At 40.2% G+C, this 16795-nt stretch overlaps 10 protein-coding genes across 10 annotated transcripts; 8 read left to right on the top strand and 2 right to left on the bottom strand.

Annotated features, from left to right (window-relative positions):
* Nucleotides 1-178: 178 nt before the first annotated feature.
* CDC23 (anaphase promoting complex subunit CDC23) lies at nt 179-2062 on the bottom strand (the record flags this gene model as incomplete). Its single annotated transcript, XM_018132535.1, has 1 exon — nt 179-2062. One exon carries the CDS (start codon nt 2060-2062, stop codon nt 179-181), a length of 1884 nt encoding a protein of 627 aa, XP_017988184.1.
* Nucleotides 2063-2224: 162 nt separating this feature from the next.
* THP2 (Thp2p) lies at nt 2225-3010 on the top strand (the record flags this gene model as incomplete). The annotated part of the gene is made up of 1 exon (XM_018132536.1): nt 2225-3010. One exon carries the CDS (start codon nt 2225-2227, stop codon nt 3008-3010), a length of 786 nt encoding a protein of 261 aa, XP_017988183.1.
* Nucleotides 3011-3208: 198 nt separating this feature from the next.
* On the top strand, nt 3209-4834 carry MTG2 (putative GTPase MTG2; the record flags this gene model as incomplete). The annotated part of the gene is made up of 1 exon (XM_018132537.1): nt 3209-4834. The coding sequence occupies one exon, from the start codon at nt 3209-3211 to the stop codon at nt 4832-4834; it is 1626 nt and encodes a 541-aa protein (XP_017988182.1).
* A 173-nt stretch (nt 4835-5007) lies between these two features.
* On the top strand, nt 5008-6312 carry DBP8 (ATP-dependent RNA helicase DBP8; the record flags this gene model as incomplete). The annotated part of the gene is made up of 1 exon (XM_018132538.1): nt 5008-6312. One exon carries the CDS (start codon nt 5008-5010, stop codon nt 6310-6312), a length of 1305 nt encoding a protein of 434 aa, XP_017988181.1.
* Nucleotides 6313-6437: 125 nt separating this feature from the next.
* Nucleotides 6438-7016, top strand: NOP19 (Nop19p; the record flags this gene model as incomplete). The annotated part of the gene is made up of 1 exon (XM_018132539.1): nt 6438-7016. One exon carries the CDS (start codon nt 6438-6440, stop codon nt 7014-7016), a length of 579 nt encoding a protein of 192 aa, XP_017988180.1.
* A 221-nt stretch (nt 7017-7237) lies between these two features.
* On the top strand, nt 7238-8779 carry NMD3 (ribosome-binding protein NMD3; the record flags this gene model as incomplete). The annotated part of the gene is made up of 1 exon (XM_018132540.1): nt 7238-8779. One exon carries the CDS (start codon nt 7238-7240, stop codon nt 8777-8779), a length of 1542 nt encoding a protein of 513 aa, XP_017988179.1.
* Nucleotides 8780-9232: 453 nt separating this feature from the next.
* On the top strand, nt 9233-11092 carry ATG7 (Atg7p; the record flags this gene model as incomplete). The annotated part of the gene is made up of 1 exon (XM_018132541.1): nt 9233-11092. The coding sequence occupies one exon, from the start codon at nt 9233-9235 to the stop codon at nt 11090-11092; it is 1860 nt and encodes a 619-aa protein (XP_017988178.1).
* Nucleotides 11093-11316: 224 nt separating this feature from the next.
* Nucleotides 11317-12732, top strand: GCN5 (histone acetyltransferase GCN5; the record flags this gene model as incomplete). The annotated part of the gene is made up of 1 exon (XM_018132542.1): nt 11317-12732. One exon carries the CDS (start codon nt 11317-11319, stop codon nt 12730-12732), a length of 1416 nt encoding a protein of 471 aa, XP_017988177.1.
* A 108-nt stretch (nt 12733-12840) lies between these two features.
* On the bottom strand, nt 12841-13626 carry PUP2 (proteasome core particle subunit alpha 5; the record flags this gene model as incomplete). Its single annotated transcript, XM_018132543.1, has 1 exon — nt 12841-13626. The coding sequence occupies one exon, from the start codon at nt 13624-13626 to the stop codon at nt 12841-12843; it is 786 nt and encodes a 261-aa protein (XP_017988176.1).
* A 439-nt stretch (nt 13627-14065) lies between these two features.
* On the top strand, nt 14066-16459 carry SPC97 (gamma-tubulin-complex subunit SPC97; the record flags this gene model as incomplete). Its single annotated transcript, XM_018132544.1, has 1 exon — nt 14066-16459. The coding sequence occupies one exon, from the start codon at nt 14066-14068 to the stop codon at nt 16457-16459; it is 2394 nt and encodes a 797-aa protein (XP_017988175.1).
* Between the last annotated feature and the right edge of the window lie 336 nt (nt 16460-16795).

Below are 16795 nucleotides of genomic sequence, written 5' to 3'. Positions count from 1 at the left end.
CCTAACTATGGACTGTGATCTCTATTTACACAGCTTGTTAGAAGATCACCAAGAAGAGATGAGGAATGAATTTTCCAATATTACAGAGTTATAATAACACCCATACACCTTACTACGAATAATTCCAAATTCGCATGATTATACTATAAAGTAGTCCTATTTACTTGAGCCCGTCAGTTTACTGATACTCCATTCTTTTCCGACATTCCCTGGCTATTACTCTAGCCGCTTCAATTTCTTGTGAAGTTCCGTGTGTGACGCCGCTAGCATAATTGTACGCGGCTGGAAAGTTTCTATGTTTAACTTCATGCCTTGCAAGCCATAGTCTGGCCTTGGCGCACTCATCTAATAACACGCCTTGGTTGGCTTCCTCTACCTCAATACATTTTAACATGTAATTTTTGCAGGATATTGCATCTTGCACGCGTTCATACAGTGTTGCGAGGTAAAAAAGGATGGTGATATCCTGGTCATTTGATAGTTGTGATGCCCTTTGGAAACATTTAATTGCCTGGTTTGGTCTATCTAGCTTATCATAGCAATTTGCGAGAGCCTGCCACATTCTTTTGTCCAAAGGTTTCAAAGAACAGGCTTTTTGTAGATAGTACAATGCATACAGGTGTCTATCCAAGACTTCATATGCCTGACCCAACCCGTACCAAGCTTTAAAGTCACATGGATTAATGTCTACAGCTCTCCGATAGCATTCAATTGCAGCGTGTGAGTTTTTCATCTCCACAAACTCATGGCCCATCAACGTCCATGCATTCGTGCAGGTCTTGTTTAGTGTTAACGCCCTGCGAAAATACATGATGGCTTTCTCATGTTGCTGCTTTGCGCTAAAGTAGTTAGCAATGATACAGCATGTTTCTGGTCTGTAAGCGTCTACATCAGCCGCAAACTGAGACAAGTATGCTAGTTTATGCGGCTTTTGTATCACGTAAAGGATGTTTGAATATGTGTCTAGGTCATCTAGTCTGTAGGGATCTAATTTCACGATTTCGTCGAAAATCAGCTCGGCGTTCGCATAGTCCATATAATGGTAATTGATTAATGCTAGCTCCGATTTTAAGAAGGAGAAGTTGGGAAATATATTCAGCAAGTAATCCAGTTCATCCATAAAATTCTCAAATTCGCCACCAAAATCCTTGAAAATGTATATCTTAAAAAATCTCAACATAATGGAATTCCCATCCTTATCATGCTCATCCAAAGGAAACATGTCGCGGAGATGTTTTAAGAGTAATAGAGACTCATCCGTTCGCGTAATACACGTAGATAATTCGCACCAGCACGTCCAATTGAACGGATAAAGTTCTAAAGACTTTACAAGAGACTTAATAGCCTCACTCGCCAACCCTTGCTTCTTCTCTAGTATTCCTCGTAGATAGTAAAGAAGCGCAAATCCTAGTCCCGATTTCGCGGTGGAGTCTGTCTGCTGAATCTCTATCAAATACGACTCAAGCTCCCGCGAAATCAAAGTTATACTTATCTTTTCACCAGTCCCTAAATCAAAGACCATTTGTGACTGTATATTCGCTGCCCTCTTTGTGACAGAGTTCCTATCATCAACCCAATCATCAACGTTAGTGCCCGCCGCCGGATCCTTCTGCGAAATATCAGCAGGTTTAGTCAAAACATCGGAACTGGACTCCTGAGTCTTCTTATCCCACGACAGAAATCGACTGTATAAACGTAAAAACTTCAACCTTGGGTGCTTCTCGTTCCTTAGGAAGTAAGCACAGCGGTCATATTCCTTACAGTCAAACAAATTCGACGCTAACAGAAACAAATCATACTGTTTATCCTCTAAATGTTCTGCTTCTTGAAAACCACGTTCAAGAAACGAATTTGTAGCTGTAATTGAAGTTCTATTCTTTAGAGGAGATTCATCATCAAATTCTTTAACCTCTTGCTCTTCAGGGATCTCGCACATCCCGGTCAAAGCTTCTGAAGACCATCTAGCACTCTGGAATAACTTCAATTGAGATAATTCTTTACTAGACTTCCTTAACCTGTTTTTAATCTCCAATAAAGGTTCAGAGAGCATAGCTTTGGTCATTGTCAGTCTGTTTAGTGCTTTAACCTATATACTGTTTCTCATATTGCCTATTCTTTTCTTGTGAACACAAAAAATTCCAGGCGTATTCTTCTAATGAACTCATCAAAAGATGAAATCAAGAGGTAGACAGCTAAACGACGGGTTCTATAATCGCTAGTGAGGATGAGCACGAGGTATATGGACTTGCTAAACGAGCAACAGGGTTATCTAGATGAAAATTATAATCTGGCGCAAGAAGTTCTAGATATTCTTGATGGTCTGGCTAATGAAGAGAAAAGCGATGAGGACAAGATAGCATTGCTGAAAAGCCTCAAAAAGGGAAGTGATGAGCTATTCAGCTCCCTTATCAATCTAAGAATTAATAATATTAATAGTATTGAAAGCTATAATACTAAAATGAAAATTGGGCCCTCATCGGATGTTGCTAAGAGTAAGTTAAAGGTTAGTCCAACAGACTTGGGGAACCCGGATAACCTTTATAATTACTTAAAGGAGCTACGACTACTAAATTTTGAGTGGATGAAGCACTTGAAGCTGCTGAATGATTTTTCTACAGACATGAGTTTTCCTATAGCGAACCAGGAGGGCACGGATCACATAGTTGTGAACCGTGAACACTTTCCTGCGGAGCTTCTACCGGTTTTGGAGCGATATGACCAGCACGGGGAAGCCGTGGATGACACTATGAAGCTTCGTTCAGAGATGATGCAGTATTTTGAGAATATTCGGTCAACGAGAGCGAAGTATCACTTGGAAAACAAGTACCTAATAGCAACTAGTCTGAAGGAGTTGACCAAGAGTGTTGCAGCATGGAGCTCCAAGTGGGAAAATTTGGAATCGCTACTTTTTGGTGATAATCCGAATTCTATTAGGAAACTCTTGCAATCGGTTCAGTCTATCAAAGCGTCAATTCCACAAGAGAGCAAAATGGACGTTGAAATGGAGTGAAAATGTAGCTCTAAGAGAGCGAAGAGGGTTATTAGCAGCCAGTTAGAGTTATAACGAGGTACTTAGAGGCATTGCATGTATTATTTGTAGTTAAACCCATACATCGGCCAGAGCGGTGAGTTTAGAATCTCACAACATGAAAAACTCTGTATGGCGGCCTTGCGTTGCAATGATATATAGAGTAAAAACAAGACAAACATGTTAACCAGAGCTTTGGGAATACAACGTAGGGCATTGGTAAGAACTATTGCTAATATCCCCGATAATAGCCCGCGCGCTTCTGAAAATGAGAGATGGTTGTCGGATCTTGGAACCTTAGCCGGTGGAAGCATAGAAACAGAGCCAATTGCTAACTCTATAGAAGAATTAGATACCTATAAGCTTCAAGGTCCTGATGGAGGTCTATATGAAGTTGTTTCAACTCCTCCTGACTCGAAGTATATTGTAGTAAAGTCGTTGCTTTCGAATTTCACTTCAGTTGCGTATTTGCAGGCGAACAAGAATAGAAGAGTTCAGCAGTCTAACTTTGTCGATTTGAGAATTGTTAAATGTAAAAGCGGCAGCGGAGGTAACGGTGTGGTGTCATTTTTCAGAGATGCAGGTAGATCTATTGGCCCTCCAGATGGAGGTGACGGGGGTGACGGTGGAAGCATTTATGTGCAAGCTGTTCCTGGTATTAATACACTTACTAAAATGAAAACCACCTATATAGCAGAGGATGGAGCTAATGGTGGGGCTGATCAGTTTGATGGAGCTAAAGGTAAGGATTTGCTCATTAGTGTTCCTATTGGGACAGTAATAAAGTGGTCCTTGCACCCAAAAGTAGTACGAAAGTTCTTGCAGGATACCATGGCCAGGGAACCAGGAAGCTCTATAAGAAGTATTCTAAATAAAAATGCTGTTAAAATTCCATGTGTTGGTGCGGCTAAAATGGCTATAACGCCGAAAGCAATCCAGCTTTTTAGGAACTCATACAAGGTGGGACAAGGATGGATATTTAAAGAAAAGGACGAAAAATATCATCTAGAGAAAGACTGGTTTCAGGCCTTAAATAAGAAAGTGTCAAATTACGATAGAGAGATTATGCGTAATGAGCTTGCGGATGATACATTCCCACTTTTTGGCCTTGATCTAGACAAAGCGACGACTACACCTATCCGCCTACTTTCCGGAGGGAAAGGTGGTTTGGGTAATATGCACTTCCTAACAAACTTAATAAGAAATCCTAGGTTTGCAAAACTAGGGCGTGCTGGTATTGAGCAGTATTTTCTATTTGAGCTGAAAAGCCTTGCTGATTTAGGTCTTGTCGGCTTCCCTAACGCAGGTAAATCTACTATTTTGAATAAAATATCAAATGCTACGCCTAAAGTTGGACACTGGGAGTTTACGACCTTGAATCCAACAATCGGCACCATCAATATGGGTATAGATAAACCTAGCTTTACTGTTGCTGATATTCCCGGTATTATTGACGATGCATCTAACGATAAAGGAATGGGCCTTGAATTTATAAGACATATTGAACGTTCAAAGGGCCTTGTTTTTGTACTAAGTCTTGAGGACTTGAACCCTATTGATAAGTTGAAGACTTTAGTAAAGGAACTTGGTGGTCTTGATAAAGTTTCTGAAAAAAATGTCCTTGTGGTATGCAATAAGGCAGATATAGACTACGAGAAACCCGAATCATTTCAAAAATACTTAATAGTGCAACAGTTCTGTAAAAGTCAGAATTGGGACATTATACCAATATCAGCATTAAAAGGTGAAAATATTGACTTGTTAATCAATAAGATGGCTAAATGTGCTGGTAAACTTCCTGTATAATGCTTTTTTACCTTATTGAGGGGACCTCAAGCTCTCGCGCGCAGTTACTTTTTTTGAAAAATTTTGGAAGTGGTGAGATGAGAGATACTACGCCTGTACATATTCTAATTTCGATTATTTCCATATATACGAGTTGATACAATACTTTGATCTCTAAAGTTGTTGTTTTCGTCATGGTTACTGATTTTAAGTCCTTGGGGGTATCTAAATGGCTTGTGGAGGCCCTGAATAGCATGCAAATCAGACAACCCACTATTATTCAACATGCATGTATACCTGAAATTCTAAAAGGCTGTGATTGTATAGGTGGAGCTAAGACTGGTTCTGGTAAGACTATTGCTTTTGCAGCACCGATGCTTACAAAGTGGTCTGAAGATCCAAGAGGTATGTTTGGATTGGTTTTGACTCCAACAAGGGAGCTGGCCATGCAAATTGCAGAACAGTTTAGAGCCTTGGGAAGTATGATGAACATTAGAGTAGCACTTATAGTTGGAGGTAAAAATATAGTTGAGCAAGCTATTGAACTGCAAAACAAGCCTCACTTCATTATTGCAACACCTGGTAGGCTAGCTCATCACGTTATGCATAGTGGAGATGATACAATTGGCGGCTTGAAAAGAGTTAGGTATCTGGTTTTAGATGAAGCAGATATGCTTTTAACGAATACATTCAGTGATGACCTGGCAACCTGCATCGGTGTTTTACCTCCAAAAGAAGACAGACAGACCTTGTTATTCACTGCCACGATGACGGATCAGGTAAAGTCTTTAAAGGACAGTCCACAAGTAGTAGGAAAGCCTCCCGTATTTTCGTACCAAGTCGAAGAGCTCGATAATATTTCTGTACCAGAGACTTTGAGCATAGAATATCTGTTGCTTCCAGAGCATGTTAAAGAAGCCTACCTTTACCAAATTCTCACAAGTGATGAGTATAAGGAGAAGAGCACCATTATATTCGTGAATAGAATCATGTCTGCGGAAATTGTTCTTAGAACTCTTAAGCATTTGGATTTACGGAGTACCGCATTGCATTCACAAATGCCTCAGCAAGAACGTATCAATTCCCTACAACGGTTTAGAGCCAATGCATGTAAGATTCTGGTTGCAACAGATGTTGCTGCTAGAGGTTTGGATATACCTACAGTAGAATTGGTGGTTAACTACGATATCCCAGGTAATCCAGACACTTATATTCATAGAGTTGGTCGTACAGCACGTAGTGGAAGGAAAGGTGAGTCAATATGTTTTGTAACTCCAAAAGATATTTCGAGAATTGAGGCTATAGAACAAAGGATAAATAAGAAAATGACTGAGTTCACTAAGGTCAGTGATACTGCCGTTCTCAGAAAGGCACTAGCTAAAGTTACCGCTGCCAAGAGAGAAAGCTTAATGGGAATGGATAAGGAAGGATTTGGGGAGAGGAAAAAGTTGCAAAGAAACAAGGCTCGTAACGGAAAGAGTTTAAGCTCTCATAATTAGCCATTTAAGTAATATTTAATCCGTAATAAACTACTGTATTTCTGCAGTGATTTATAAATTCGCCGCTAAGCTTGGTCTTACGGTATATATATAAAAAATAAAAAACTATTGCGCAGCTATTAGTTATGTTTAAGCTTGTTAAGACATCCCTTGTAGACATGGCGGGCTCTAAAAGCAAAGAGATTAGAGAGAAACAAGAGCTTCAGGCCAGACTGCAAGCATCATTCAGCCGAAATGCTTCGAAAGTACTAGAGTGGCTAGGCGACGATGCTACAGAAAAAGAATCAAAAGATCTCACAGAATCTAAATCGAGCTTCCTAAAACTCCCCGTGGTACAAATCGGTGCAGGATTGAACCTCTCTGATAATTATAACGTCCAAGACAAGAATGATATCCACACTATAGGTGAATTTGTTAAAAGTGACAAAAATGTCAGTACGTTAGCTAAAAAGAAGCAGGCCAATAAAACAGGACAACAAGGAAATGGTATTTACAGAGTTCGAAAAGAAGACTCTAAAGCTATGGTGGCTTTAAAATACAAAGTCAGAAATAATCAGCGATCTCAGTTAAATCATAAATATTCATCTGCCGACGTCCCAGACAATTCCAAAGACAATGAAAGCGATGATGAACCACCTGTACAAAGGCCTCCTAAGAAGAAAGTTGACCTATTCTTCAGTTCTAAAGGTAAAAAGAAGCATTAGGCGTTCTAGCCTGCCACTGAGGGCATAATTGTAGCACATACTGTATATACTTAAGGACATTATCCCTTTAATAGGCGATGGGACTAATATATTAATTTCTTTTTTTTCTCACAACATTGAAGACTTAAAAAAAGAGCGTGAAAAGTTTTCAATGCTCATCGCATAGTAAATCTTAGTAACATTAAGAATAAAGTGCATTAACTGTATTAGGTCAGTTGAAGATGAATTATACCCCATTGGATCAAACTCGTATGCAGCAGCAAGCAGTCTCTGTACTGTGCTGCAACTGTGGTGTCCCCATGGATGGATCATCTGGATTAGTAATGTGTTACGATTGTATTAAGTTGACAGTTGATATTACTGAGGGTATTCCAAGAGAAGCAAATATCTCATTTTGTAGAAACTGTGAGAGGTTTTTACAACCACCTGGTCAATGGATTAGAGCAGAATTAGAATCTAGAGAACTTTTGGCTTTATGTCTGCGTCGTTTAAAAGGGTTAAATAAGTTGAGACTGGTGGACGCATCATTTATCTGGACTGAACCCCACTCTAGGCGTATAAAACTGAAGCTTACTGTACAGGGTGAGGCTATGGCTAATACGATCATTCAACAGACGCTTGAAGTAGAATATATTGTGGTGGCGATGCAATGTGCGGACTGTGCTAGGTCCTATACTACGAATACATGGAGGGCTAGTATTCAAATTAGACAAAAGGTTGCTCACAAGAGAACGTTCTTATATCTTGAGCAGCTGATTTTGAAGCATAATGCACATGTTGACACAATTTCTGTTTCTGAATCTAAGGACGGTTTAGACTTTTATTATAGTCAAAAGAATCATGCGGTTAAGATGATTGACTTTTTAAATTCTGTTGTACCAATAAAAACCAAAAAATCTGAAGAATTGATTTCTCAGGATACCCATACTGGTGCTTCTACATACAAATTCTCATACTCTGTTGAAATCGTTCCTATCTGTAGAGATGACCTAGTAGTATTACCGAAGAAACTAGCCAAATCGATGGGTAACATTTCTCAATTCCTGTTGTGTTCCAAGATCAGTAACAGTCTGCAATTCTTGGATCCTACAACCTTGCAAACAGCTGATATGACTGCCTCAGTATATTGGCGGACCCCATTTTCCTCACTGGCAGCTATAGGACAGTTGATTGAGTTCGTTGTTTTAGATGTTGAGCCAACCGGCGATATTAAAGGTAAATGGGTGTTAGCCGACATTACCGTGGCAAGAGCTAGCGACATGGGCGTAAATGACCAGATCTACTATGTGAGATCTCATTTGGGTGGTATTTGCCATCCAGGTGACACCGTTATGGGTTATTACATCGCGAATTCCAATTATAACTCGGATCTATTTGATTCCTTGGACTTTGATCGTGTCCCGGATGTTGTATTAGTCAAGAAGCAATACCTCAGAAAGAATAAGAAAAACAGAAACTGGAAGCTGAAGAGAATGGCAAGAGAACACAGGGAAATCGAAGCCTCTCAAGATTATTCCAGACAACAGAAGATAGATATGGAACGTGCAGAAAGAGATTACGAACTATTTTTGCAAGAACTAGAAGAAGATCAAGAAATGAGACAAGCTGTGAACCTATATAAGAGTACTAAGCCTGTTGAAGATGGTGCAATGGATGAAAGTGAAGATGAAGATGCTCCACAGATTGATATTGATGAATTATTGGATGAGTTGGATGAAATGACGTTAGATGAGCCTGAACATCAAGAGCAGGAAGTTATGTAACTTTCAACACCATCACGACTCCCTAATTAATGCCATGTAACATATATATCCTTCAATTATTATACAACGTTAACATACTTAACACCAAGTCAAAGTTGTTTTGTTGATATACGTACGCATTCTAGTAGTTGTTATTTAGCAGCTATAATTTAACTTTTGAAATCCAAGTTTTGGAATCTAAACTACGCTATTCATTTTAGACAGTACAGAACATATAATATTCCTAAATAGATCAAAACCGTATACTTAACATCTCCAACCCTAGGTCGACAATAAACATCAGAAGCATTATAAGTGTATAGTAGAAGCATGTACTCTAAGTGATGTTACTATAGATCGAAGTCAGGGTAACGTCAATATACGTTGCCTGAACCCTTAAATAAAATTAACTTAACGAACGCACAGCTACATACCAACAATTCCGTCTCAAGGGAGTGAATATTAGATATTACAATGGATCAGGCTGGATTGAAATTTGCCCCGCCTTTTCAGTCGTTTTTCGATACCTCATTTTTCAGGGAATTTGCTAATCTAAAGCTTAACGTGTTGAAACTTAATGCAGAGAAGATACCACTGTATACAACAGTGGACCTTGCTACAATACCCAAGGGTGCATCTGTTGCACATCTTTTTTTTAATTCCCGAACATTAGATGAGGCTGGATTGGAGGGTTCTGGAATTCGTTTTCACGGTTGGTTCCATAACTTCAATACCCTTGGAGAGTTCAAAATCTTAGATAAGAAGAAATTTCTGCAAGATGAGGCTTTATCGTTGATGGAAGCAGGATCAAAAGGTTGCTTAGATGACGCTGTTGGTTTTGTTGTTATCGCGTATGCTGATTTAAAAAACTATAAGTTTTATTATTGGTTTGCAGTTCCAACGTTTCAGTCTGTTGAGTTTAATATGATTAAAAAGGAACAGTTGGAGGATAAAAGCGCGTTCCATGAATTCTTAGAGGATGACTCCATTTTATGTGGCATATTAGACCCTAATGAGGGCAATGTTTTGAAAGGATACATGTCCGAATTAAAGCTCTTCGACACACTTGTTGTAAAAGACACTAGTAAAATAGCTGATTGTCCTACCAGTTTGTTAAAGAACTTTTTGTCATTATGGAAGTCTCAAAACCCTGGAAAAGATGGTTGCAAGGTAATTCTTTTAAGGAATGAGAATAGCTTTTCAGTTGACGTCTCGTTTAGGGACAATGTGAATGATGGCGAAATAAAAACCAGCGGCTGGGAAAGAAATGTCAATGGCAAGTTAACGCCTAAATTTACAGATTTGAGATCTTCCATTGATCCATCGTACTTGGCCGAACAGAGCTTAGATCTAAACTTGTCGCTTATGAAGTGGAGGCAGTTGCCTGACCTTGACCTGCAATCTGTCAAGTCTTCTAAAGCATTATTACTCGGCGCAGGAACCTTGGGTTGTAATGTCGCGAGATCACTACTGGCTTGGGGAGTACAAACAATCACATTTGTGGACAATGGTACCGTTTCTGTTTCGAACCCCGCACGGCAATCTCTATACACTTTTGAAGATCGCGGTCTCTCCAAAGCAGAGACCGCAGCGAAAGCTGTTAAATCAATTTATCCAACTGTAAATGCATCAGGAATAAACCTAGAGATACCAATGATAGGCCATCAAGTCACCGAAGAAGCAAAGCAACGCGAATATTATGAGACATTGGTTTCTTTGTTCGCAACACATGATGTTATATTTCTTTTAACAGATTCTCGTGAAACACGCTGGCTACCTACACTGCTCGGAAACATATCAGATAAATTGGTCATAAACGCCGCACTAGGCTTCGATTCCTACCTAGTGATGCGCCACGGCAATTATGAGCAGTCTGACGGCACTAGACTAGGCTGCTACTTTTGCCACGACGTTGTAGCTCCTAGTGATTCTCTTACAGACAGAACGTTGGACGAAATGTGCACTGTAACTCGCCCAGGAGTAGCTTTAATGGCTTCCGCTCAAGCTGTAGAGTTAGCAGTCTCAGTTCTACAGCATCCAGAAAAAAATAATTCTGCACCGAACGCTACATCCATATTAGGCGAAGTACCGCATCAAATAAGAGGGTTTTTGAGTAAGCATAACCTTGTAAAACTTCACACACCCGCCTATAAACATTGTGCTGGATGCAATAGAGATGTCATTGATGCATTACGCAGCGATGGCTGGCAATTTTTAAAGCAGGCATTGAACGATTACAAATTCATCGAGCGGCTAAGTGGATTATCACAAGTCCAACAGGATACCGAGAAGATTCTAAACGAGATGGAAGACTTGAACTTTGGTATTCAGTAGATCCGATTTACGCTTTTATCTTACTGATTTAACTTAAATATCGCTACATACGTATTTTGTTTAAAAATGAAATCTACTAGGTCGACAATTAACATAAACATCGAAACATAAATATTATATATACTCACATTAACTAATCGTGTACTCAGAATAATTGATAAGAAAGGCTTAGGACGCTAGCTGTCGCCTATTATAGTATAATTGAGGTTACGAGTAGATTATAAATGCCTCTTAAGAGAAGAAAAAACACTCAGAAAGGGGATGTGAAAAAGGTAAAGGTAAAAGCTGAAATAAAAGATCAAACAGACCATATAGACATTACAGAGCCTGTTGAAGATAAGGAAAGGATTAGCATCTCAAATTATAATGATGATGATGATGATGACGATGACGAAGAGGATGATGACGACGACTATGAAGAAGAAAATGAAGAAAATGATGAAGATGTCATAAATAAAGAAAATGAAAGTAATGATAAGAGTGCAACCGATGACGCAACTCAAAAAATTAATGAGGAAGTGGATGATGAAGAAAAGGGAATTGTTAAGTTCACTTTTGATGGTGTGGAATATAAGTTCAAAGAGCGGCCAAGTGTTGTAGAGGAAAAGGAAGCGAAAATCGAATTTCGAGTTGTTAATAATGATAATACGAAGGAGAATATGATGGTCCTAACGGGATTGAAGAATATTTTTCAAAAACAGCTACCCAAAATGCCTAAGGAGTATATTGCGAGGTTGGTATATGATAGATCACACTTATCAATGGCCGTTATACGGAAGCCACTTACGGTAGTGGGTGGTATAACTTATAGGCCGTTTGAAAAGGGTTCATTTGCAGAAATTGTTTTCTGTGCGATCAGTTCCACTGAGCAAGTGCGTGGTTATGGTGCACACTTGATGAATCATTTGAAAGATTATGTGCGGGCTACATCCAACATCCAATATTTTTTAACGTACGCCGATAACTATGCCATTGGATACTTCAAGAAGCAAGGCTTTACGAAGGAAATAACGCTGGATAAGAGGAGATGGATGGGATATATAAAGGATTACGAGGGAGGTACATTGATGCAGTGTAGTATGCTTCCTAGGATACGATATTTGGATGCGGCCAAAATCCTGCTTTTACAAGAAGCGGCAATCCAGCGAAAGATACGAACGATCTCTCAGAGTCATATTGTAAGGCCTGGATTAGATAAGTTTAAAGACCTTGACAACATCAAACCTATAGACCCAATGTGCGTTCCAGGGCTCCGTGAGGCTGGTTGGACTCCGGAGATGGACGAATTAGCCCAAAGGCCAAAGCGAGGCCCTCACTATGCTGCCATTCAAAACGTTCTTACGGAATTGCAGAATCACGCAGCTGCTTGGCCATTTTTACAACCTGTTAATAAAGAAGAAGTTCCTGATTACTATGAATTCATAGAGGAACCTATGGACCTAAGTACCATGGAAATTAAACTGGAGAACAACAGATACGAAAAAATGGAGGATTTTATTTACGACGCAAGGTTGATATTCAACAATTGCAGGTCGTATAACGGTGAAAATACCTCATATTTTAAGTATGCTAATAGACTCGAAAAGTTTTTCAACACTAAGGTAAGAGAGATTCCTGAATACTCCCATCTAATAGACTAATAGATACGTAATATATGTGATATATGGATAAAAAGATATTTAGTTTACAGTGCACAGAATTATCACCGGAAAGATAATCTTGATATAATTGAAAGAATCATCACTGAATTATCCAGACATCTCGACGTCTTGGTTGTCAGTATTTTCCTGGGCTTCCCTTTCCTTTAACTCCTTAATGATTTCACCAGTCTCCGACTCAGGATAAATACGGAAACCATGCTCCTTCGTAACACTACTCAATTGGGCATTATTTTCATCTAGCTTTTCTTCCATTACCTGCTTTAAAATCTTCAATACCAGCAATTCTGCTTCTTTGAGAGTTAATGAGGAGTACCATTCATTTTGAAGCTCAGATTGCGCACCTTCTGACCCAGACCCAATTGCTTTTGCATTGTAGCGATAAAATGTTCCAGAAGGTTCCGCATGATATAACTGGTACCCCTCATCCTTATCATATCCTGCTATCAACAAAGCAACACCGAATGGCCTAGACATAAATCTTTCTTCTCCAGATGCTCCTTCACCAAATCTTAATGCTAAATCGCAAACGGATTGCGTTAAAGACTCAACTCCTATTTCTTCATTGTAGTATAAATTATGCGTAACAGACGATACTCTAGCATGTTCAATCATAGAACGTGCATCTGCTGTAAGACCACTCATTGCACAACCAATATGTCTATCAACTTCAACAATTTTTTCAATTGAACCAGATTCCAAAAGTGGAGAGTTAACACGTTTTTCTACACCTAATACAACACCTTCATTTGTTGCGATGCCTATAGCAGTTGATCCTAACTTAATAGCCTCTAAAGAATATTCCACTTGGAACAACCTACCTTCAGGTGAAAATGTGCTAACACCACGGTCATATTCACTTCTAGTTAGAAACATCTCGATGAATTCGATACTATTGAGCTTTAGTTGTAAAATCAGAGAGGTCTAACCCTTGTATCCTTTATTTATTAGTTGTTTGCCACCCAAAGTAATATCGCTGTAAAGAGCGTAATACTGCTAGATTTACTTTACTTAAGGGGTGTATGGGTGTGTATATTTTAATTAAAGGCTATCAACTATAAACAAAGAGATGAATGTAAATACAAGTTAAAGAAGGTCATCACCAGATAAAGAAAATTGTTGGTGTTATAGTGGATTGTCATTAGAAACTGAGGTAGGTGGTTTGCTCATTTTTTGAAAGAAAGTCGTTTATAAATAGTAAGCTACTGGAGATTTGTATTATAGCGGGTAAACTAGAGATTCCAATAGAAGACATTATTGGTGTTGCCATATAGCTTTCTTATACCAATCATAGAGTTTCGGAGAGCGCATTAATATGGAAGCCAAGAATACTCGCGATATAGTTTGCTTACTCCCACATGGAGGCGATAATGACAGCTTCTTCTCAAGACTATCTAACTATCAACCGATCACTCATACAGAATTAAAAGTGAAGTCATATCCGTTGGATCAAATAGTCAATCAATCGGTACAGGAGTCTCTTGTCATACGGGATCTACTCCATGTGTTAGTTGGTTACGAAGGAGTCTACATAAGGTATAATAATAGTTATGATCCTACTAAGAGGGATAATGGCACGATGCTTTATGATATTATTGGCCCCGATTTCAAAATTGCAAAAAACATGGATCCTTCATTAAAGAGTGTGGCTAAGAGGATAAGTAAGACAGGTCGGTTATATGTAATACTAAGTGAGTTTATCAGTCGGTTTGAGTTGACCAAGTTTGGTACAGTAATCCATCGCCTATGTTCAGTTATACGTGAATTCATTCAGGATGAGTATTTACCATTTATTGTTGGACGAATGGAACGATCTTTCCGCGAAGATACTTGCTTTGGGATCCAGATCATGGAGCAAATGTTGAATGAGGAGATCGTGTACCGCGCTCGATTACTATACGAACTGGTCGTAAATGTTATGAAGGAGATGGAGCGCAGAGACAAAATGGACTTAGCCAAAGCAGATTTTGACAACTTTATGCAGGACTTGAAGATGGGGGGAGAAAATGGCTCTAGCGACGATAGTAGCGTCAACGGGATGCTGGTGACCGATACCCGTGTATCTCCTGTGGCTAAGGGGGGAGTAGTGCTTCAGATCTTGCTTGAGAAGCTGAGAAAAAACTGGGGGGACCACCGGAACCTTCAGTTTCTGCGGCATGTTTGGACGAAGGTTTCAGAGCCCTACTGCGAGATGCTTAACGCCTGGCTGGTCAAAGGCGAACTGAACGACCCGTACGGGGAGTTCCTGATCAGCAATACCTCAACAGACGGCAATATTGCTCTGAATTCCATTAATAGCGAACGGCTATGGGATACGCAGTATGTCATACGGAAAGAAGGACTTACGGAGCAGTTCCAAGATCGTCAGCTTCAGTATAAAGTGCTAATGACCGGGAAGTTGCTAAACCTTTTTAAACAGTGCTGTAGATCTACGGCTCTTCTTCCTGACGTTGATGAACAGGAGGGCGTCGTCAAGGAAATCCCAGAAGGAACCCAGCTGCTTGTCTATCTTGATAAATGGTACCAGCGCGCTAATAACATGTGCTGGGAGCTTTTCCAGGACGGATACCAGCTACCGAAAGCATTGTACCAGTTCCACCGGCACTTCATGCTTTACAACAATGAAGACTTCCAAAATAAATTCTTTGGGCGGTCAATGATAGAACTTACTAGAAGCAAATCTAAATCTATAGAGCTCAGGCTGCAACGGACATGGCAACAATATCAGCGCTACTGTGTCACCACTGGACAGGATCTGGTGCTACAGCTCACAACCCTAAGGCTCGACCCAATGTCCTTGGCAGATGTCATCATGCAGTTCGAAGAAAACGATGAAACCGAAACAGCTCTCCCAACAAACTCGATACCCGCTCCCACCCTCTTTGCATCGTCCACTGCCGTAACTCGTAATTCACTCTTCCAAGCGCGCAACTTTACAAGTCTCAAGGACATGCTGCTTCGCGACCTTGAAGCTCCTCCCCATTCTGCAGGGTCCCTCTCTGACGCCAGCGGCCAGACCTCCCCTAATACACCCAAAAAACCACTACACAGCATTCACCATCTTCAATTCGACATCATCATCCCGTTCCCCCTAAATACACTCATATCCAAGCCGTTCGTTGTAGAATACCAAATAGTACAACGCCACCTACTCCTACTACTATACTACAACCACCTTCTGGAGGATACCTGGTTCGAAACAAACAAAGTCTGGCCCGCAAGGCCTCAATCCCCCATCCGTGGCACACTGAAACGTGCCAGGGTCCTACACAATTACTTGGCACAACTACTAAAGGCACTATACGAGTACACCGCTTACGACGTCATCGACCCAGACTGGCGCCGACTCACCTCTGTCATTCACGGAAAACCCGTACCTTTTGCCCGTCTACAGTTAGCCTTACATGACTATCTCGCTAGTGTAATGGCTTCAAATCTCCTAACAGACACCCATCTACATCGTCTCGTGCTGCAGATTCTTGAAATCACTCACCGCTTCTGCAAGTTTATATCCGCTCTACGCCCAACCGTAACCGAGACTGTTCCAGACAGGCCTGAAAATATTCGCTATATCTCTACTGTGTCCGAATCACTACGTGATCACGTGCGCGCACTTGTTGAAGGGATCCGCCATCACAACCAACGTGGCCACACAACCCCTCGTGTTCTTCTGCTGGTTGAGCGTCTTCTCGCGTTTGTTCAAGCCTAGAAGACTCGGAACGAGCTTCCAAGCACCACAACGGAAGCTGGGATCCAGAAAATAAGGAAGCTAGCTTCCTTGGGATCCTTTTCCTTAACCCCGGACCCACACACCGCACCAACCCTCAGCGGCTGGCACCCTTATGATGAAAAAAAGCGATCTCCCATTAAAACATTGTAAAGGTTATGCGGTATGTGGCAATATTTTGACAAATTTTTTAGGGAACGAGAAAAAAAAAGTTTCAGGATAGTAAGGAAACAGTAGGAAAATACTCACCCGAGGGTTAAATAAGTAATTTGTTGGTAAAATTTTACTAGTACTTATAAATAGAGGTAGAATTGTTAG

This window comes from Eremothecium sinecaudum, chromosome V (assembly GCF_001548555.1).
Source record: "Eremothecium sinecaudum strain ATCC 58844 chromosome V, complete sequence".
Lineage (NCBI taxonomy): Eukaryota > Fungi > Ascomycota > Saccharomycetes > Saccharomycetales > Saccharomycetaceae > Eremothecium > Eremothecium sinecaudum.
Note: the sequence above shows the minus strand (reverse complement) of the source record. Positions and strands in the feature narration are given on the sequence as shown.